This window comes from Strix aluco, chromosome 4, assembly GCF_031877795.1.
Source record: "Strix aluco isolate bStrAlu1 chromosome 4, bStrAlu1.hap1, whole genome shotgun sequence".
NCBI lineage: Eukaryota > Metazoa > Chordata > Aves > Strigiformes > Strigidae > Strix > Strix aluco.
In genome coordinates this window covers 36,550,183-36,571,964 of record NC_133934.1, presented here as the reverse complement: position 1 = coordinate 36,571,964, position 21,782 = coordinate 36,550,183, and the positions used below count along the sequence as shown (strand labels likewise).

The window sequence follows — 21,782 nt, the reverse complement described above, 5'->3', positions numbered from 1 at the left end:
AAAACTAACACTTATGAAGAACATTAAGTAAGTAAAGATTCAAGGTATTTGAACCTTGGTTACACCTTAAAGTTATCCAACCAATCTTTCACTTTTTTAAATACAGACCATCTGAAATACATGCATCAGAGAGTACTGAAATAAATCACATAAGAAAAAAACCTCAACATTACAAGCAGTAATCAACTTTCTTTTAAGCATTCTACTTTCATAATTGAGGAAGAGGACAGTTCATATAGAGAGGAAAGTCTTTTTTTTTTCTATCTAGTAACACACAAATTCCTAGAATGCAGAACACCACACTCTGAATTTGTATGCTATACATCGTCTGAAGGCCCTAAATGCTTTTGGGACATCTTAAAATTCTGGATATAATAAAACTGGAAAAAAAGTCCCTTAAGCATGTGGTGGGCTGAATCAGAAACTTCTGGTATTACTGCGTGCACACTGTGCATCACCACAGAGGCCATTGTACAGCACAACTATAGTACACTCAAGATGACTCAGCAACGTTTCCTGCAACAAAAAGGAACAGACATCATTTTAGGATGTATTAACAAACGTATATGTAAAGTATCAGAAGCAATAATAATGCTGTATTCGGCTCCAATAAGTCAACCTCTGGTTTAGGGTTATTAATGTTGCTTTGTAAGTATAATTGATACTGAAAGAAGTAACCAAGCAGGCAACCTTCTCCCAGCCCATACAATCAGTGCTCCCACAGATGGCACCTCTACTTTCAGCTGGAAATTTCTACCTCTTCAGAACAGGGACCCACCCTGCTGATCTCAGAAAGCAGAAACAAGTGTTTGAGAGCCAAGAGGTTGGAAGGTTAAAGTGTTTTAATTAAAAGATTTACACTATCAATGGCAGATGTTCTCCAAAATCCTCTATTTACTCATTATTGCCCCTCTGTTAAGGATCCTGCCCCCTTAAACCTGCTGATTGCCAAGTCATGTCTTTGTATGGTGAACTTGGGTGAGGGTGAAAATGCTGAACATACCATCTGACTAACATTTTCAAAAATAGCAATCATTAAATGAGTTACCATGTAAAAACACACCATTTCAAACCCCACCCCCCTCTTTCTCCCTCCCTTCTTCATTTTTGGCTGAGGCATTAAAAGAAAATTTGAAAATGTCTAGAAGACAGCAATAAAAATTTTAAGACAATTAGAAAAGTCCAACTTCTGAGGGTTTGTTTAGTTTAAAAGAGGGGACACATAAGTCTTAAAACCTGTAAAACAGAGTAACCCAAAACTTAGTTTGTTCTCAGATACAATCAACAGTGATAAAGATCAACCAGTGCAGCTGCTTCCAGCCATGTGACAAACCACACATAACCAGCCGTACCTACCTGTTCTTTAATTAAAGCTTTCATTTTTGCTAGTAGGAAACAACAAAGCCTGCAAAGGATGAAATACATCTCTCAGGAAACTACTTCCCTTGAGGGAAACCCCCCATGAATGAATCAACCAGCTTGTTTAGTAGATACTCTTAATTTTCCAAGCTCAGAGCACAATGCCTGCTACAGCTGTTCTGCACAGCATATGCTCTCCAAACTGGGGTACCAATTTCCCCAATCCAAACCATGACTGATTCATAACCAATCTATGAAACACAAGGCCTCAACCCCAGCTCAGACTAAACTCCAAAACTACAAATCTATTCAAGCTCCGCTCCTCCACACAGTTTTATACATCCTGCCCTGGACCTGTTCCTACACCCTGAGATGGAAGGGCTGGTTGAGGCACAGGCAAGTTACTCAGAAAAATACCACAAAGCAGAAAGGAGCTGGAATTAGAATCATAGAAATATTTAGGTTGGAAGGGATCCTCTGGACATTATCCAGTCCAGTCCACTGCTCAAAGCAGGGTCAGCTTCAAAGTTGGGCCCAGTTTTGCTCGGGGCCTTGTCCAACCAAGTTTTCAAGAACTCCAAGGATGAATACTTCACGTTCTATGTGGGAGTCTGCTCCAGTGCTTAACAACCTTCATTGTGATTTTTTTTTTATTTTAATCAAAATTTCCCATGTCACATCTTGCAACTACTAGCTTCTATCCTTCCATGGTGTACCTCCAAGAAAAATCTGGCTCTGTCCAGTTACGGGTAACCATGTTCCTGCTGATCAGCCACCTAGACATAGCTACGTTGGGGTGAATCCCTTTGCTCAGATTACAACCTACATGTAAGTATTTACTGCTGATTCACGACAAACTTCTTGTTGTTTGCTCATGACACAGTAGTAGGCTTGCGCCTGAACTGAGTAAACTGAACAGGCCATGGAACCACCATTTGTCCCTCACAGACGAGATCTGACAGGACCTAATTCAAGCTCAGATTGGAACTACCATTGTTTCTAGGGCATCTGAAACCACTTGTCAGTTGATTTGCAGCTGGCTCTAATGCCTTTCACTGTATTTCTCTCTCTCCTTGCTCCAGAAGGGGAACGAGGGAAGACCTGCCACTTCAAATCTATGGGGTCAATATACCCAGCCATTGCTGCCTTTTTTCCTCCATTTTTTTTGCTTCCTTTTTTTGCTTTGGTTTGTTTTTTGCCCTGGTTCTCACTGCTGGACACAAAGGACAAGATTTTTCCCTGCTTGCTGCAAAATATAGTTTAGTAACTCCCAAACCTATGACAAGTTAGCCCTCAGAGTTCTGTCTCCAAACAGAGGTAGGCCCAGCAGAGATGCTCCAAAGTACTTTGGAGTCCTTTTAAAAGGATTCCAACAAAAAGTACTGAGTCTCCCGGCTATTTCAAGCAAGGATTCCATTCAGTAAATGGGCACTAGAAAGTGCTGGAACAGAGTCAACTGCCATCATCTGTTAGAGCAAATGAAAGTACACGACCACCAGACAGCTCTAGATGATTGTAAGGCTAAGGCTTTCAAGTTAATGTAGAAGGGATAAAAGAAAAAAAAAAAAAAGAGAGAAAAAATAAGAAAAAGTAGTTCCTCTTGAGCCAAAACCAAGCCATTCCCTTACTATGAAAAACTGTGATACATTATGCTGAGGTGTGGATCTGTAGCTCCAGGACTTCACTCATACGCACACATTAAATGTTTGTTCTTCAGCAAAGGTCACCCTGTGACCTCATGAGCAGAAAGGTTGAGTCAGAGACCTCCCGAGTGCTGATACCCACAGCTAGTCACTCCCTGCTGAGAATCCCAAGAAAATGACCAGCAAACCCTCGAAACCCAGAGGGAACAGAAGCAGCTTACAATCAAAATCAAAGACAATGAATAATATGTTGTTTGATAAAAGCATCAGCAGCTTCTGGAATGATTCCCTTCATAAGGCCCTCCATGTCTACAAGCATAAGTGACACCACCCACATCAAAGTCTCATGGGCCATACACCATTTCTCACTACCTGGAAGACTCCCACCTCCAGCTACTTCAGGGACCAAAAGGCAGCAAGATGCTAAGGGGAAACTGGTCACTGACCCTTCCCAAAAGTGACCCATGCACACAGACTTTCAATAACATAGACAGATATTGAACAGTTCCTGGCAGCAAAGTTATTTGTATACAGGTACGAAAAACCCAGAAAAGGACAGACTCTACTGCCAAGTACTGAGGGTGAACAGCAAGGTAAAAGGAAGCTGAGTTTTCTTGCTCCTGCTGTACTCGTGTGTATGTATGAAGAGTATTTCTGTCCGGTATCAAGATTTAAATACTGAGGCAACATGCATCCAACCAGGCTGTCCACATCTGAAGTTCATGATGGCATGCAAGAAAAGGAAAACAATTCCTCTTATTAAAGCTAAACTTCAGCAAATTTGCTACGTAAAGGCTGGAGTTACGTGTGCCATCATCGTGGTACACCAGTTGAGGGATTACCTGTGTGTGCCTTCCTTGAGCTCCAAGCACAGCACTCAAAGATCAGATCCCTTGGGATCTGCTGAGATTAATCCAAGCAACTGCTGCTGACTGTTGGGAGCTAGGTGTTACCACCTTCCAAATGACAATGGATACACCAATTCCCCTGCTTCATGTAAGCAACGCTTTGTGCTCATCAGCTGTCTCAAGGAGCAGAGCCCAAGGATGATTCAGGCCTCAGTAAAGGTCTCCATGTACATCTTCAAGCTCTCAAACCACCATTGATCATTCCCCACTTGAAACTACATGGAGGCATAAAACCCCTCTTTCATTGCAGTTCAAAAGTAAATGGGAAACAACAAATATTGGTGAAATAACTGTAGAGTAACTTTCCCCCTACTCTCACCTTGTAACAGGCCAGCTGTGCCCAGTCTGTGCTCCTGCCTCACTCATTGCACACAGCAGAAATACAGCCCAGAAATGTTTAGAATCTACAGATGGCCATCTGCTACTGTTGGGAAGCCAGACCTCAAAAATAAATCGACGGTAGAGTTCAACAGCACTGAAACTTTCATCCAAGAGCCGACCACCTATACTGGGCACATGTCACTTAACCTCAGCATATTCTGCATTTAACTCTGTGCCAGTCCTGAAGTAGATCACAGGATCACAAAGGAAGCAACTACACCATTTCACAAACTACTGACTGAATCCAGCAGCAGATAAAATCACAGCACACTCCAGAATACAAGGCCACCCTTACTAAGTGGCACAACACATGAACTATCTCCAATGGAAATGCTCGCTGAACTAGAAGTTTGTTCATGCTTCTAATGTTATAGATTTAGTATGTTTAGTGACCTGACTAAACATTTCCCTCAACACTTTGCATAGACATGCTTCCACACAGATCAAATAGATGTGAGTTTTGTGACCACACACGACACCTACCATCGCAGTTTGGAAAATACTGTTTCACAGAGAGCGATCACATTCTCCACAGCCACTGACAATAATATGCAACTCTTAATTTTCAGTGAATATATTTCTATGTAAGAGGAACAAGCACTGTCTGGTACAGATGAGCAGGGTGAAGTACAGCAATTCAGTCATTAAATCAGTATATACAAAGAACAGCTTAAACAAATATCACTTAGGAATAGTCTAAGTATTTTTATGTTTCCTCAGAATGTGTGTTGGGGACAAATGAGGTAAAGGTCTCTTGAGGTCCTCTCTTGCATTAGATTTTTATGACTTGCTCGTTTCTTCAGATGACAAATATCAGTATGGAAAAGCAGATAAATGCTGAAAGATAGGGCTCTCTCTTCCATTCAACATAATATGGGTTTCCTGAAGTTCCAGTGTTTATTTTGTTATTAAAATTAAACACTTCAAGAACAACAAGTACCCATCACTGAATTGTGACTCAATCACCAGTTGAGATTCTTGGATGGGAAGAACCTTAGTCAAGGAACACAGGTCATGTTTTGGACCATTCCATCACGAGCCGACCAGGAAGCAAAGAATTAAAAAAAATTAAAAGCAGCTTTGGTGGAAGCACTAAGGTACATCCATCCTAATAATAGTCTGCCCATCTCCTGTGAATTTTAGGAGATACCTAGGCTCAACTAGGAGCCAGCTCACTTTCAGACCCTCACCTCTAAGCTTCAGGTATATTATTATGTCATCCAACCGCGCAGACTTTAAAAAGCTTGTAAATGCTCCTGTCACCTGTGCCATGGAAGACCATATGTCACCCATCCTGCAAATTTTGAAAGACTCCTTAGAGAACCACCTGTACGTGCTGCTGGGTCGAGCCTCTAAAGGGATTGGCCAATTGCACTTCCAAAGCCTCAACAGGCTCTGCAGTCCTGATGGCCCTCTGAGACCATTTAAGTCTTATGCAGAAACACGGGACCCTCTGAACGCTCTGTAAAAACATGGGCAAGCACAAAAACAAAACAAAATCCCAGTAGGTCATAAGAGCTTTAAGTCCCAAGAAAAGGAAGAGGATGTCCCCAAATTACTTATTCTTTCCTTTTTGCTGGTCTCTATTCTATAATCTGGGCTGAGAAAATACAAAGGAACAACATACGCACTACAAAAACAACAGGAAAAAGTGGTGGGAGAGCTTGAAGCATTCCAAAAGCTGAGTCTGAATTTTTGGAAACTATATTTTTAAATGTTAATTATTTTACAAACCCTTTTTTAAGCTAATGTCCGGTGAATAATTTTCTAGTAATGATGACTTCATGTTAGTCTTCAAATAGCTCCTCTGAAGAACTTAACTTTGTGGAACTTTGTTCTCTCTCCCTTGACAACTCCAGCGATTGCTTTCTATCCAAGAAAAAGAGATTACCTATTTCTTCATAGAAGCAAAAGTGTGTACAATGCACTCTAAGCTCTATACTGAGCATCTTATAACAGACAAAAGCAGGGATACAAAAAAAATTTAGCACTGCTATTTCTGTTATATTCATTCCATGCCACATAGTTTTCCTGCTGTTTCTATGATGTTGCACAGAAATTTTAACCACACAATTTTTAAATATATACATGTCCAAATGCAAACACTAGATGCTTTTTAGGTATGTTGTATAGTAAGAATGAACAAGTGTAAACATGTACATAGTATAATAAAACCAGTTTCTGAAAATTGTGTTTAACAGAGCCGCAAGGGAAAAACTTGAGCAAGGCATAGAAGTTACATGACCTTAAATTAGGTTGTGCCAGAAGCCATGCTAATCTGTATTTTAAAATGCCAATTTCCCTAATACACGGTGAAAATGCCAGAAAAACGGAGCTTCACCAGCATGACATACATTGCTGTTGGTTGTACCATCTCAGTGAGATGCTTTGGAATGAATTCAGTACTCTGCTCTGCTGCAGGGGCTGCACAAATGACTGCCAAGAAAGGCCCAGGATTTACAGTTAAGTTACCTCTTTTGTGATTTTCATACAAATCCACAGGGGCCAAGAGCTTCGGTGGTAGGTATTTTTCCAAACTACAGCCCCAGCTTGGGAACTGTTAGTGCAGAACACAGCCCTGTGCAGGGCAGGGGGAGTTACAATACTGTCGTCCTGAGGAAACTGCAGAAATGTGACTATCGCAATGATTTAAGATGCTCGCGGCAAGCTGTTTAAAATGGTCATTTCAGTTGACTTAATTTCTACTAATTACACCCAACGAAAACACTTCACTGAACTCTGAGCATTGCTTCAACTTATCCCTCCTAGTCCGGTAAGTTTAGGGATGGCACGCACGACACAGTAACGCGCTCCCAAAGCCGACAACTACGATACCAATGAGGGTCAGTGCCTCAGAAGAAAATCTCCCACCTCTTTTCCAATTCCCCTGAGGAGCAAAGAAGGCAGGCACGGCACTGAAGCAGGGCATAAAATACACCTTGCAGCGGCATGACTAAACTCTGGCAGCTCAACGCCAGCCAAAGCCCTCCAAATATAGCATGTGCGACATGCTTGGGAGACACCTACATACGTGTCGCTCAGGCAGGGACCCAAGTAGAAAGACAACAAATTAAAAAATAATAAACATATGAATTACATAATGATTTTTAGAATTTTTATATATATATATATATAAAACCAACACACGTCTCTCACCTTGCTTGATCTGGCAAAAAATACCTCAGGCAGGGGGAGGAAAATGCCTATCGCCCCCTCCCGCCGCCCCCAACCGCCACAGACCCGCTCTCCGGGCACCTTCCGCGGGGAGGAGGCCCCGCCGTCGCCAGGCCAGGCCGGCAGTCCCCGGGAAGCAGCAGTCGCCGTCTCCCCTCCCCGGCTTTGTTGTGGTAACGGCGCAGGCAGCCAGGGCGGATACTCACGCGCACGGGAAGAGAGGGAAAGAGAGAAGAGGGGAAGTGGAAACGGCGCAGCGTTGCGGCCGCCGTCTAGATACCAGGCTCCTACGCAGCCCGGGCCAGCCCCCTCGCGTCGTCGGCGGAGAAAGGCGGCGCCTGAGGGGGGCGGGAAGGGAGCCGGGGACCGGGACCTCCCGGTGGGAGGTCCCGGCCCCCGGTTCCCTTCCCGCCCCCCTCAGGCGCCGAGTGTCCTCTTCCCTCTCGCCTTTCTCGGCTCCGCAGAAAGAGGGGAAAAAGCTGGGACCCTCGCTAAGGCGATGGCGCCCCATGCTGAGGTGATAGTGTCCCAAGTGGAGGTGATGGTCCCCAGATTGAGATGATAAGGCTCTAGGTTCAGGTGGTGAGGTCATATGCTGTGGTGATGGTGCTTCAGGTTGAGGTGATGGGGCTGCATGCTGAGGTGATAGTGCCCCAAGTTGAGGTGATGGGGCTCCAGGCTGAGATAATGGGGCTCTGGGCTGAGGTGATGAGGCCCCATGCTGAGGTGATAGTGCCCCAAGTTGAGGTGGTGGTCCCCAGATTGAGGTGATGGGGCCCCATGCTGAAGCGATGGTCCCCAGGTTGAGCTAACAGTGCCCCAGGTTGAGTTGCTGGCACTCCATCTTGAGGTGATGGCATCCCAAGTTGAGATAATGGTGTCCCAGGTTAAGGCAATGAGGCCCCATGCTGAGGTGATGGTTTTCCATGTTGGGGTGACAACGCCCCAGACTGCAGTGATGGTGCTTCAGATTGAGATTATGGTGCCCCGGGTTGAAATGATGGCACTCCTGGTTGATGTGCTGGCAGCCCATATGCAAGGGATGGCGACCTAGGCTGAGGGGATGGTGTCCCAGGCTGAAGTGACAGTGACCCACTTTGAGATGACGGTGCCCCATGTTAAGGCAACAGGACCCTGGGTCGAGGCGATGGGCCCCTACATTCTAGTGGCAGAGCTGTGGCACCAAGTGACATATCCTGAGGAAATGGAGAGGGAAAACTGATCTGGAGGGCTTCTAGGGACATCTGACCCAAATCTTCGGGTTTGGGTCAGGACCTTTCCCCCAGTGAACCTTATCTCAGCATCCTTGAATCTCAGTATAATTATTGCAGAAACATGGATGATGCCTTCAGGCAGAGTTTCATTACTTCTAGCACTGTCAAGGTAAGTGGTGACTACCTACTGGTGATCTGCCACTGGGAAGTGCAATGTCCTGTGTATGGATGGGAAAGGTTCCAGCTCTTTTGAAGGGGTCAGTTGCAGTATCAGACCTTGGCATTCCTTTAGTAACAGTAATGGTCCTTTTTAACAAAGTAGGAAAGAATTATGTGAAAAGAAAGACTTCCAGATTACTGATCCACGCATTCAAAACTAAAAATTCAACTCTACTTTGGCTTCATTGTTCATCACGAAAAAGATTTAATGATATGATCACATGTTTCTTTCTGAGCATACTGAATTTTGAATTGAATCAGGGCTGTGCAGTCAAGACAACTGTTGTGTATATGGCCCTATTTCGCTTGCCATGTAAACATACACAGAGGCACACATGTATGTATGTGTGTATACATACACACACACATATTTTTAAATACATATAGTGAATGTGTCAGGACACTGCAAGAAATCTTAAGACAACTGAATGTCGCTATGTTAACCAGAGTCTAGTCCTACTTGTGCTACACAGTGTTTAATGGATGTTCTGCAAATCATGTAGGCTAATTTTTCATACTTGGTCATGTGTTTCATTCTTATTTTTCTGGAGCCTTACTCTACTCACTGTTGAAATGCAGTTGAACATGAGCCAGCAGTGTGCCCAGGTGGCCAAGAAAGCCAACGGCATCCTGGCTTGATTTAGAAATAGTGTGACCAGCAGAAGTAGGGAGGTGATAGTCCCCCTGTACTCTGCACTGGTGAGGCCACACCTGGAGTATTGTGTCCAGTTTTGGGCACCTCAATACAAGAGAGATATCGAGGTGCTGGAGCAAGTGCAGAGGAGGGCAACGAAGCTGGTGAAGGGCCTGGAGAACAAATCCTGTGAGGAGCAATTGAAGGAGCTGGGACTGTTTAGTTTGAGGAGGAGAAGGCTGAGGGGAGACCTCCTCACTCTCTACAACTACCTGAAAGGACATTGCAGAGAGGTTGGTGCTGGTCTCTTCTCACAGGTGATTAGCGATAGAACAAGAGGGAATGGCTTTAAACTGCAGCAGGGGAGGTTCAGACTGGACATTAGGAAAAAATTTTTCACAGAAAGAGTGGTCAGACAGTGGAATAGGCTGCCCAGGGAGGTGGTGGAGTCACCATCCCTGGATGTGTTTAAGGGTCGTTTGGATGAGATATTGGGGGATATGGTGTAGGGGAGAACTTTGTCGAGTAGGGCTGATGGTTGGACTCGATGATCCCAAGGGTCTTTTCCAACCTGAATGATTCTGTTATTCTGCGAAATGTTGAATAATCACAACTGTAGCTAAAATCAATGGAAGCTGTATTTAGAAAGCATCCAGTGCTACAAAATGCTGAGCCTTTGCTGACCTCACAATGTGAGGTCTTAGGTACCTCACACTGGACACTGAATAGGTGCTTTTGTCCTTTCTTCCTGTGTGTCAGTTTCCTGTCTGCAAACAGGCAAAATACAATACCACTGTCTCACAAAAGTAGTAGCGAAAAATAGTATCTGTTAATATTAGTGTAACTTACATATTTTGTAGAAATGTGGGCAACAAAAATTAGTGGTTATCTTCTGAGAGCAGCTCAAGTGATTTTCAGTAAAGGAGGAACAGGGACTAATGGAAAGTATATGATCATATAAAGTCTGTATCATAATGTCTTTATGAATTACATTCTTGTAAGGAGAAAAAAACTGTAAGTAGAAATTTTGCAGTTGTAATATATAAACACTGAGGTAAAGTGTTATCAGGCAGGCTATGTATGCTTTTATAGAGACAGGTTGTTTATATGGTTTCCACTGAAATGTGTCTGTATTTTACATTTTCAATCAAGTCCAAAGCATCTACTGTTTCAGGAAAAGTTTCAAAAGGCAAAGAAGATTGACAATTTTGAGCCCCTTCATTCTTCAAGCCTTTGAGAAATAATCACAATCATTTTCTTGAGTTTCTTGAAAGGTGTCAAATAAGATTCAAGATATTGAGAAGTATAACAGACAATCTCCTTTTCTCTTGCTCTATTAGCTATATTCATGAAATAAACAGCATTTGCTACCCAGTAAATCTGTTTTCTCTCATTCCTATGATTGTTTCTAACAGTCTTAGTTACCACTCTTCCATACCACCAGGTTTAAAAGTTGATGGGTACTTCTGGGTTTTGTTCCTGAGAGCCTTTTAGGAATTTCTATAAACTCTTAACATGACTGTAACTACAATGCAGCACCACAGCAGTCATAAAAGAGCATGTCATTCATTAAAAGTTGTGAGTATGCTAAAAATATAAACTAACTATACACTTTACACACCTTTTTTTGCCTATAAATGTCTATTTCAATTGACAAGTGGTAAATTGCTAACCTTTATAGCAATGGGGTCTGAGCCAGAATGCCTCTCAAAACAAAGTAAATGTCAAAAAAACTTTAGGAAAATATTCCTTTTAAACTTGTCTAAACATTTTAAAGGTGCAAATTTATTGACGTTTAAAGTTTGCAGTACTGTGAAAGTGAAAGTAGCAAGATTGTCACTAAAGACAGATGTGAAAGTGTGTTCAGATCAGTGGGGCTTTCTCTAGGGTATGTTATAAACAGGTAAATTATACTCTCAGCTCAAAGGAAAGAAGTGAAGATGCTGACTTTTCCCCCAAATCAGACATAATTTCTGTTTTAAAACAAGATTAAAATAGTCTCATCTTTGTAGGAAGGATATTTGCTGTAATTCTTGAATAAGGTAGTTTGAATCTCTTATCTCATAAACTAGTTCCATGACTGAGTAAATAGTTGCAGAAGGAGAATAAAATAACCCCCAGTTCAGAAAATTGACCTCTTAAGTCCTCTGTCTTGTATAGAAAAGTAATTTTTAAAGTACAAAAGGGGAAGTTCAGATAACACTGAGGTAAACTTGAAAATTACCATTGACTTCAGTGGAGCTAGGATGTCATCTAAAATTCTACCTTGGGTTGAAAAGTCATAGAATCTTATTAAAAGCTAAAAGAAAAACAATCAAATCTCCCTCTAGCTCTATGGATATACACTTGAGTTGACTTTGACATATCTAAATCAGGGTATGGTGTGTAAATCCTAGCTAAAATTGGTGGGATTACTCATTCAGACAAAACTGTTTTTGTGCGTAAGCACTGCAGGACTAAACCGTTACTGCAGGTAGGTTTATTTTTTTTATCTTCCTCTCCACTTCTGAGAATTAATACTCTAATAAGAAAATAATCTCTGTTTACACAGGACTACCAACATTACATGCTCTGCTTCAGGTTAATTAAAAAATTCAATTCCCTTAAGTAGTTTTGACAGAGGCCCAGCCAGTTTCCTGAATGCATTTGCAGTAGAAGGCCTCTACGCACTCTGGTTTCTTCTGTGGATCTTTATTAAGATCCCGGAATAGATCTTGAGCTCAGTCCAAAGCCCTGTATTTTCTGAAATCTTTGAGGAATAAATTGTGTGCTGGGAGATGGATCTTTGCTTTTTGTTTTCTACCTGATGAGAATAAAACAACTTTATAGGAAACCTCTGGCATGTTGGGCCTTACCCAGAGGTTTCAGACTCTGCAAGAATCTCTCTGTTGGTGTTAACAATCAGAAAGAACCTTGGTCTCCAAGCCCTTCAATGAAGCATCAGGATGTTTTGGCACATGGTAGTTCACATGGGAATGGACTGTCATTGCAATAGTATTTTCACTATTATGATGATTTTCACCTTTAATCACATTAGAGACATTACTTAAATAATCAATTTTGGACACTCTGTGAATGGTCTGAGCTAGCATTTAAAAGGTCTTTGTGCAATTTAATATCCACTAAATAGAATAAACTGTGTAATAAAATTACATTTAAGTTACTGTAAGGACTTTGGATCAGATTAAGGAGCAGTGTCTCTTTTGGTCAGTGACTAAAATGGGAGCTAAAATTGCCTCAAAACTACTTTGGGATTTTAAGAGGAAATACACTGCAAACCTCTAATAGATAAAGGCATGTATATATGGAGACAATTTTGTACATGATTCAGGCCATACCATCAGACACTGTGGGTTAGGTTAGAACTAGTTTAGAAAATACTGTGATGGAGTAAAACATTTGTTGTAACTTAGAATCCAGACTAGCTCCGTGCCTGTACTGTGCATGTTTCCATCACAGTTCTGCACCATGACGTGACACCTGACGCCCCATTAGCGTGCAGTGTCAGGGATGTACTATTTGTGCTCAAGGCCTTGGCTCGATTAGTGTCACAGAAGCACAGGGAAGTTTAGTGTCTGGTTTTAAAATGGTGATAGCTGCTCTTGAAATTACACAGGTAGGTAAACGGATTATGTTACACAGATATGTAAGCGTTCACGAGACCAGGGCCTTGGTATTCATGCCTTCTCTTCATCAGGCTAGTATCATTTATTTCACATAAGTAACTTTTTAACAGAAGTTTTACAGTACGTGAATAAATCAGAAGGACTCCAACCTCAGCACCAATAGCTGTTGTTTGAAGGAGAACATTCAGGGCTATTTTGCACATTAAGACCACCAGAGCAGCAGCAATCTGAAAAGTGCTTCCAGGAAGTCTCAATACCTGTAAACACTTGTACAGCGCTTAACTTTCTTAATGGGCTATCTGCCCTTAAAAGGAAGCCCATGAGCAAATGCTTGTAAATCCACCTTTGCACAGTCTGGCTTCCTTAAGGAAAGCCTTGCCCTTTACTCCCACTCTGGAGATCAAGGCCTCCCACTTTGGCTGTGCTTGATAGCTGCTACAAACCTGGAAATTCAGAGGGGCTGTGATTGCCCCACACCTATGGCAAGGTGAACGTGCACCCTGAGCACGGCTCAAGTACGGCAAGGCTTCTGCCATACGAGGAGTATCTGTCATGAGCAGTTATCAAACATCAGACGAGTGGAGGGAGGGTAGCCACGGAGTGCTGGCAGGCCTCTTTCGGGGTCGTGGGGCTGGGTTTTGCAGAATCACTGTTGTGTCACTTCAACCACTGTTCTGTCAACTTTTAATTTCTGAAACCCAGTTATTTATGGACTCCTTCGGCTGATCAGCGGGGTGTAGGCAGAGGGGTGTGTACACCGCTCACTCAGGAGGGGGTCTAGACCTCCGAGATGCCCCAGGCCAAGGCTTTGTCCTGACCTCAGGCCAGGGCCTCGGTGCTGCAGCCAGACCATCCCGGGCCGCACTGGGCCGAGCCGCGGCCTGCGGGCTGCAGCCCCCCCGCTCCGCGGGGCTGCCCGTGGCAGAGGGGCGCCCAGGAGCTTTCCGCGGGACCCGGCTCCACGCCGCCGGCGGCGGGGTGGGCACCTTCCCCTCCTCGTTTCGCCCGAGCGTTGTTGTTTCCGGCCTGTGCGCGGTGATGCCTCCGCGCCCTGCCGCGGTGGAACGCCGCGGGCCAGGCCCGGGCGCAGGGCGGGCAGGCCCCGCCGGGGCGCGGCGCACATGTCCCCGGCCCCGCCCCGCCCCGTCCCTCTCCCCCCGCCGGACACCCAGCGGCGCGGCGGGGCCTCCCCGGCTGCCGCCACGGCGCTCGGCTCCCGCCGCCCACCGGCGGGCAGCGCTGCCGCCTCAGCGGCCGCCAGGAAGCGGCCGGGCCGCCGCGCATCCGCCTGCCGCCGGGCATGAGCTCCGGCTCCCCCGGCGGCCGCAGCGGTGCCAGTAGCGGCGGCGGCGGGCGGCGGCGGAGGCGGCGGCGGAGGAGGAGAAGGAGAGGGGGGGCCCCGGGAGCGGCGACCTTCGCAGGGAGCTGCCGCGGCGGGAGATGCTCTTGTTCCCAGCGGCGCCAGGAGCAGCATGTTCCCCGGTGCCGACAGCGCTAGCAGCACGGCCGGGCAGCCCGAGGCGGCGGGGGCCGCCGCCCCCGGCCAGCTGGGCTCGCACGGCCCCGGCGGCGAGGCCGGCCGCCGCAGCGCCCCGGCGGCCGCCGCTGTGGCTGGCGGCGGCGGCGAGGAGGAGGCGGCGGAAGACGAGGAGGACGAGGATCCCGGCTCGTCCCGCTTCGTGCTGGCGGCGGGGCTGGGGCTGCTGGCCGTGTCCGTCGTCCACCTGGGGCAGGAGCGGGCCGAGGCGGGGGGCGGCGGGCCGCCGTGCCTGGCCCTGCTGCTGCTCCGCCTCGCCCTCTACGCGGGCTGCGCCGCCGCGGCCGCCGCGCTGGGCACCCTCATCGTCCTGATGTGCCGCGGCCGCCGCCGCCTGCCGCCGCCGGACTTCGCCGCCGCCGCTCCGGTCCTGCGGGTCGCGGGGGTAAGTGGCGGCAGCGGAGCGGGGTTCGCGGTGGCGGCGACGCGCCCTCCCCTTCCCGCCGGCGGGAGAGCGGGGAGGAGGGGGACGGCGGTGGCGCGGCCCTCGCTCCGCCGCGGAGCGCCGGGCCACCCAAACCCCGTGCCCCGTTGTCCCCCGGCGGCCGCAGGAGCCTGCCCGGTCGTCGGGGCTTTAAAAATGGGAAAAGCTGCGCTGGAGGGTGGCAGGCAGGCAGGAAAAATCAAGTCTTTGCTCTGAGAGCGACCTTCGGATTGCGGGAACGCTCGCACGGCAAGTTGTTGGCTGTGTATCAAATCCTTTTCTGCTCCCCCAGTTGAAATGTCATTAGTAGAGGAGGGAGACGTGCTCAAAGAGCCAGCGGAGCGTTGCTTAAATGCACGCTCTGAAGTCGGGCGGCTTTAGATAGTGTTACCATCACTGCTCGAGGAAGTGCCAGTGTGTTCTCAAACCAGACCTCTGCGAAAGATACATTTATTTTCTGTACATCTTCTAAAATGTACTAATTCATGTTCATGAGCTCATTATAGCTTGCTGCTTAGGAGCATTTTTTGGGTTTTTTTGAATGGAACTGGTAACACAGGATTTTTGGAGACTGACTACAGGTGCTAGTCAAAATAACTTTCCTCCCGTCCATGCCCCTGCCCCCCATCAAGTCAGGCAATGTTCCAGAGTTCATCCTAGACAGGCCTGAAAAACTACTGCTGGAAATGAGGATCTGCCTGCACTCCTGCTCTGCCCGTGGGTCGCAGGGAGGTGGTAGTTGACATCCCAGCCTGTGACTCTGGCTGGGTGCCTTTGGCCCCTCACCGGTGGGTTGTCGACCTTAGTGGGGTGTGTCAGGACGTGAAGTGCTGCAGTGGTCGACAGTTCCACCTGAGTGCTCTTTCACTTTGATGGCATCATGCAGGATACCAGAGTGTTCTACAAAGAAAAAGGAGCATAATTTGTGCCACCTTGGTGTACAGCCTGGCTGTTCTGGTGACCCAGTTCATTACGGTTAGTACGTGTACTCTTGTTAGCAGCAGATAAATAATGCTGTCACTTCTGTGTTTTTGGGGCTGCAGTCGATGCAGCTGAATTTGCAGAAAGCAGAGGGTGCTGGCAGGGCAGGGAACCTGTTAGAAATCACTTGCAGATACAGTTGGCTGTTCTGTCTTGCCAATCAAATCAGCTAATGACCTGCCGTAGTGGTTTATTCCTTCATTGTTTGACCTAGGGAGACAAAGAGCCTGTGTTTGTGAGCAGTATGTTCTCCCAGGCCTGTATTTAATGGAAACTGGCAGGACATTATTGTCAGTAGAGGGGATAGTTTGGGCAGGGGTTGGTGACTTCGGTAAATAATAAAACTTGCAAAGGTGCATTTGGGATCTATTTGTGGCAGTGTGTAGGAGATACTCATTTTGTCTTCATGGTAGACTTTTTTAAAATCCTCTTTGAAGACTCAACATCATACTCAGCTTTTTGGAGTGAAGAATAAATAGCGTGTACAAGCGTTAGAAGTGGGAAATGGGGAAGTGAGAAGATGTAATGCACAAAGTCAGTAACCGATAAGCAGAAGGTACCTGTCCTGTATATAGTGTATTGAGTGGGTACAGCTAGGGATTGTTCAGCTGGTTTTTATTGTAGGAATGCTGGGGAACAAATGTGTATTAAGTGCATGAGCACCTGAGTGGTAAAGGACTATATGCTTTTGCATTGCAACATTCAACTACCTTACACCAAATGGAAAAAAAAAAAAGAAAAATGCACCAGTAATAAATTCCCGTTGCCTTCGGATTTGCAAGATTAAATATTTTGGTGATAATGCCATAGCTCCACTGACATTTATGTGCTGGTATACTTATCTGAACATCTGGATGTGTGTTAATTTACTTTTAGGAGAACATATTGTATACATAGCACAAAACCCCTTTATATTAAACTTCGTAACTGAAATATCCCTGCTCCACAATGGGAGCAACTTTCAGATTTGTGAAACAGCCAAACAATGAAAATTGATTTAATTTGGGAAGCTGAGAATTTAAGAAAAAAAATTAAATTTATTTATCTCTTTTTTTCCCCCTTTGTGAAAAACATAATACACAAGCCTGCTGAACAGGAGTGAAAGTTTCTTTTTGTGGTATTTACTGCCTGTTTCTCTTCAGGATGTGTTCTCCTTTTGTGTCCATCCATGGGATTTGCATATGTAAACAGTGCACACCTGCTCTTGCTTTCTGTGGTCTAGTATGTGGTGGTTGGGTTTATTGTAGCTCTATGGTATGTCTCTGTTGTTTCAGAAGGGAATTGAAATCTAGTATTTAAAAGTCACTGCTAAAGCAGCAGTACCTGCTGCAACCCTTCTTCTGGGATTGTTTCCTTACCCTCTCCCTGATTCAGTTAAAATTTTTCTTTCCTCCCTCTTTGCACTGTTCTCAAAATTTAACCTGGTTGTATGAAAGGGACTGTCAAAAAAGGAGCGAGGTATTTTACCCCTTCTGTTTAGGAGCTGTAACTCTAGGCGTATTATTTGGGTTTCTCATGCCTTCAATTTACAGTTTTGTTGATTTTTTTTTTTTTTTTTTTTTTATACAAAATGGCTTCAAGTCCACAAAGCTCCTTGACATACCTTTTCTGAACACAATTTGGTGTATGTTTAGCAGATTTCCTAATTTGTGCTTCAGCAGCATGTAGGTGGAGGAAATAATGTCTATATAGGCAGCATAGCCATTCACTAAAATGTTTCTTGCAAAATTTTCTCCATACATTTATCTTTGAAAAATTTGTAGATTAATCTTTTTATTATACATCCTTTTGTATTTACACTGCTTTATTACCATTCAGTTCTTACTGTCCCATTTTCCATGGAGCCTCATGATCCTGTTGTTTTTTCTTTTCTGGGAGCCGGTAGTAGGATGACTGTAAAGCTAGAATTTCTTCAGCTTTGTCATGTCTTTTCCTCAAGAATAGGGAAGAACCCTCTGTTAGACTAATAATTAAAAAAAATACATATTTTTTTAAATTGAAGAGTCTTATGGCTGGCATCTTGCTCTGCATGTGTTGTATGTACACGAACTCAAGGCAGATAGGTTAATTTTTTGTTTCTTGAGAGATTTTTCACGTTGGGGTTCACAAATGAAGAAACGTAAGTATTCAATAATAAATATTTACTCTAGTGGGAGTCAGGCTTAGCTCTTGGAAAGTGAGTGGGAGTACTCTTGATCAACTTCAAAGGGACTTGGGTAGAGTTCTTTATACTGTGCTGAAAAAAGAGAGTTTTTTGTAAGTTCTCAATTCTGCAAGCACTTACAATGTGATTTTAGTGCTGTTGATTTTCATGGACCTGTTCATGCAAGTGAATAACTTGAGTGAGGAAGTGCTGTGTTGCAGGTTCAGACTTCAGAAGAGCAAGGTGTATGCTTTTTTTCATTTTGCTTGAATTTGCTACTAGAGAGGCCATCTTTCCAAATGTGAAGCCGTGCTTTGTCCTAAATACTTGGGACTTGTAGGGTGAAGACTTTCTACTAAACTTGGGTATCTCAGCAAGAGCATTTGAAACCTGCTGAGAACTGCAGAGTGAGGTGTGCCATTTATATCCCCACGATGAGGTGTGCTTTCAACATAGTCTTCCCATGTGTGAGCGCTCTGATCGCAAGGTATATCTGGGCAGACTTCTGTCTTCCACATAAAACTTTGTGTTTCTTGCAGTGTTCTTTTATATTTTCATTGGAAAGAGAAGGGAAGAGGCGTGTACAGGCAACTCATAATATTGTTTTACTTCTTAATTTAAGTACTTGCAGGCATCCATAATACTGGTAAATAGTTTCTCTTGATATTGAAATAGTGGGAATAGAACAACACCTTGAAATTGTATGTTATGTTATTGTCAGGTATTTTTCAGCACTTCTCAGGAGCTGTTTTAGGACAAGATTATTTGTGGTAGAGGAGAACAGCAAAACGCAAGACAGCAAAAAGGCACTGTGACCCAACCGTAGTTTTGTAAAAATGTCTGTTTCAAAGGGGATTTTCACTTTTCAAGTGTCAGTGGACTTGCTTATACCAAAGATAGCCCTAGTTAGAACATTAAAATCAAGCTTGTTCCCTACACTGCTGTTAACTTATGTGGTTGTAGGGCACATGGCTTGGACTCATGAAGAACCATGTTAACCAAGTTAGTGGGAAGGGGAAGGAGAATGCTTTTCCCCACATTTCCTGTGTGAGTCGATTCTCTGCCAAAAAAACTGGCAGGAGAGAGTTTTCTTTTCAGCATAGTGTTTTGACTCCGATTCAAAGCAAAAACTCTTAATAATAGAGAGTTGGGTTATCAATTTAAATAATACAAAAAACCCCAATTAGTTTATTAGATTTAAATGCTGCATTTTAAATTCAGATTAAATGAATGATACTCTGTATAGAGAATGATCTACCTAGCCTGTCTTACAGCACTAACAGAAAGGTAAAAAATGTGAGTTTTTTCCAGCAAAAAGGGTATGCTGATTCTGATGTCATGGTTTTAGTTTCCTATGATTAACAGTTGCCAACGATTTTGAGTATTTCTTTAAAACTCAGCTCCTGGCATATTTGGTCACTCTTGTTCGCTTCTGTTTAGTAGCGCTCCATTTTCGGAAATAGTTTACTCTTACTTTCTGGCCCTGAGGGAGACATATGTGACCATGTCTTATGTTCCTGAAGGCTTGTTCCATCCTCAAATGTGGACTTTAGTGGATCTGGCAGTAATGGGAGAGCATGGGTAAATCTGTTCTCGTTGGATCAGGTAATTGTTGAAATCTCTGGATCCTGGAAGTTAGTACTGGTTTTTAGTTAAGCTGTAGGAGGATGAGTAGTGAGATTATTGGAAATTGTCTAGGTGATTCAAATGGGATGGCGGCTTAACCTAGGTTGAGTACCTGCCGTGGTATGTATCCAAGCTGACTGCTCTGCTGTTTTTGAGGAACATGAGGGAAGTGGAGAGAAAGGATGCACAGTTTTGTTTTCCTTCGCTGTTGGACTTCTGCCATCAGATGAAGCTTGCGAAGGCAAGCGTGCAGGACCCTCAGCAGCTGTAGGAAGTGGAAGCTTTGCCATCTGCGGGCATCAATTTCAAGTGTGATGCAAGACAGTTCTTGAGGTAATGAGCAGTTTGGAACAGCTGTGAGGGAGAGGAGAAACTTCCTCACTCCTTTCAGTCTTGATCTTTATGCCTTAGCAAGTCTTCAAAAAATATTTATGGGGTTTGTATCAACTTAAAGCCAAGCATGTTCTACAGGCTGTCTCATTCTTTGGTTCATTAGGGAACATTGAGGGCTCTGATACTGCAGGATTTTTGCTGTTACTTCTGACCGTCATTACAGTCTCTGCTTGCTGCTCCTCCGTCATGCTTGTTTTAGATCCTCTTGGGCTTGCAACCAAATATTCTGATCTACTGCCATTCTTTTAATTTACCAGTTGTTTCTGGATTGAAAGGAGAATGTATGTTTAAGTTTGATTTGTTTTTAACAGAACTGATAGAACTTTGTTCTTAGTGCTATCTCTTACACAGGCAGGTTAACAGTCAGTGTTTGATGATGCAGATGAGTTTACTGCTAGGCAAGTCCTGAAATTAAAATAATGAAAAGGTATCGTAGCATTGCCTGCCAATTTCAGGAATGTGTTAAAATTGTAAGAGAATAATGCATGAACTGCAAACAATCAGTTATACTTCAGTGGGGGCCTGTTACATTTCGGGGCCTGTAGTTTGGACACTTCTGCTACAGTTTATTTTTAGGGATCTGTGGAATATCTGTTAGGGATTTATAAGCTTTTTCAGAATTGGAAGTTTTGTCAGGACTGCATGGGTTGATTACTTGCAGGTGTACCTTCGAAGTGATAACTTTATTCTCACAGGAAACTGATCCCGGGAAATGAAATGTTTTTCAAACTGTGTCTCACTTATTTGTCCCATAACTCCTTAGTGGTGAGCGTACTTAAGTTTTCCACACGGCCTGTTATCCATCATGTATATTCAGAGATTTCTTATCATATAACCCTTTCTGTTTCCTTCCATTTTATCCTGTGTTGTCTTCAGCTCTGCATTGTATTGTGCTTGACATTTAATTTTCTCAACATTGTGTTAGATTGACATTTCATACTTTGCTGTGAATCAGGCTGCTTTTACCTTTGTAGGGGCTGCTTCTCACTTGAAAAGTGTTTTATGTCTGACAGTGTAAGTAGGTAGCTAGTTCATTTTTCCTGATAACTGAGCCATGCTGAATTAATAAGAAGGATGGATGGTGGGCTTGTTGGGATCTTGCTGTCCAGGTCTCTGGCAGGGGAGTCTGAAAGGTGAAACCCAAACTTCTGTAATAACATCGAGAGAGAAAGCATCTTGTATTGAAGATACACTTTGGGATTGAAAATACTCTACACATGTATCAGAAACATTCTGAAAATAAGATCTGATCAAGTTCCTTCTTATTGCCAGGTCTTGGTTCCTTGTGCTCTGCAAAGAAAAGGAGCAAAATTTATCCAAGAAAGAGACAGTTATATAGAATGCTATATCCTTTCCCAAGCTGCCACCTTGTTAAGTGATTTAAATAAAAAAAATAAATTGTGTCGTCATAAGGGGATCAAGTTTGTTGTGTCCGTGGGGGGATTGAATGACTAGTCATTCTGTACCATTTTTTTCACTATTAAGCACGCACAGTGAAAGAGAGAGAGCTAATGTTAATA

At 44.2% G+C, this 21,782-nt stretch overlaps 2 protein-coding genes across 3 annotated transcripts in view; one reads left to right on the top strand and one right to left on the bottom strand.

Moving 5' to 3' along the window:
* CFAP97 (cilia and flagella associated protein 97) overlaps nucleotides 1-7,772 on the bottom strand; it is a 35,640-nt gene extending 27,868 nt beyond the window's left edge. Inside the window, exon 1 of one of the 2 annotated variants that reach the window (XM_074822735.1) lies at nucleotides 7,672-7,772. The gene's annotated coding sequence lies outside the window, so the exon portion shown is untranslated. Of the gene's footprint in view, nucleotides 1-7,447; nucleotides 7,525-7,671 lie in introns of those variants that run through there. The other variant, XM_074822736.1, reaches the window with a different exon arrangement.
* A 6,596-nt stretch (nucleotides 7,773-14,368) lies between these two features.
* Nucleotides 14,369-21,782, top strand: part of SNX25 (sorting nexin 25) — an 85,136-nt gene continuing 77,722 nt past the window's right edge. The window contains exon 1 of the mRNA XM_074822731.1: nucleotides 14,369-15,080. Coding sequence (XP_074678832.1) covers nucleotides 14,631-15,080 — 450 coding nt within the window. The 5' untranslated portion in view covers nucleotides 14,369-14,630. The remainder of the gene's footprint in view (nucleotides 15,081-21,782) is intronic.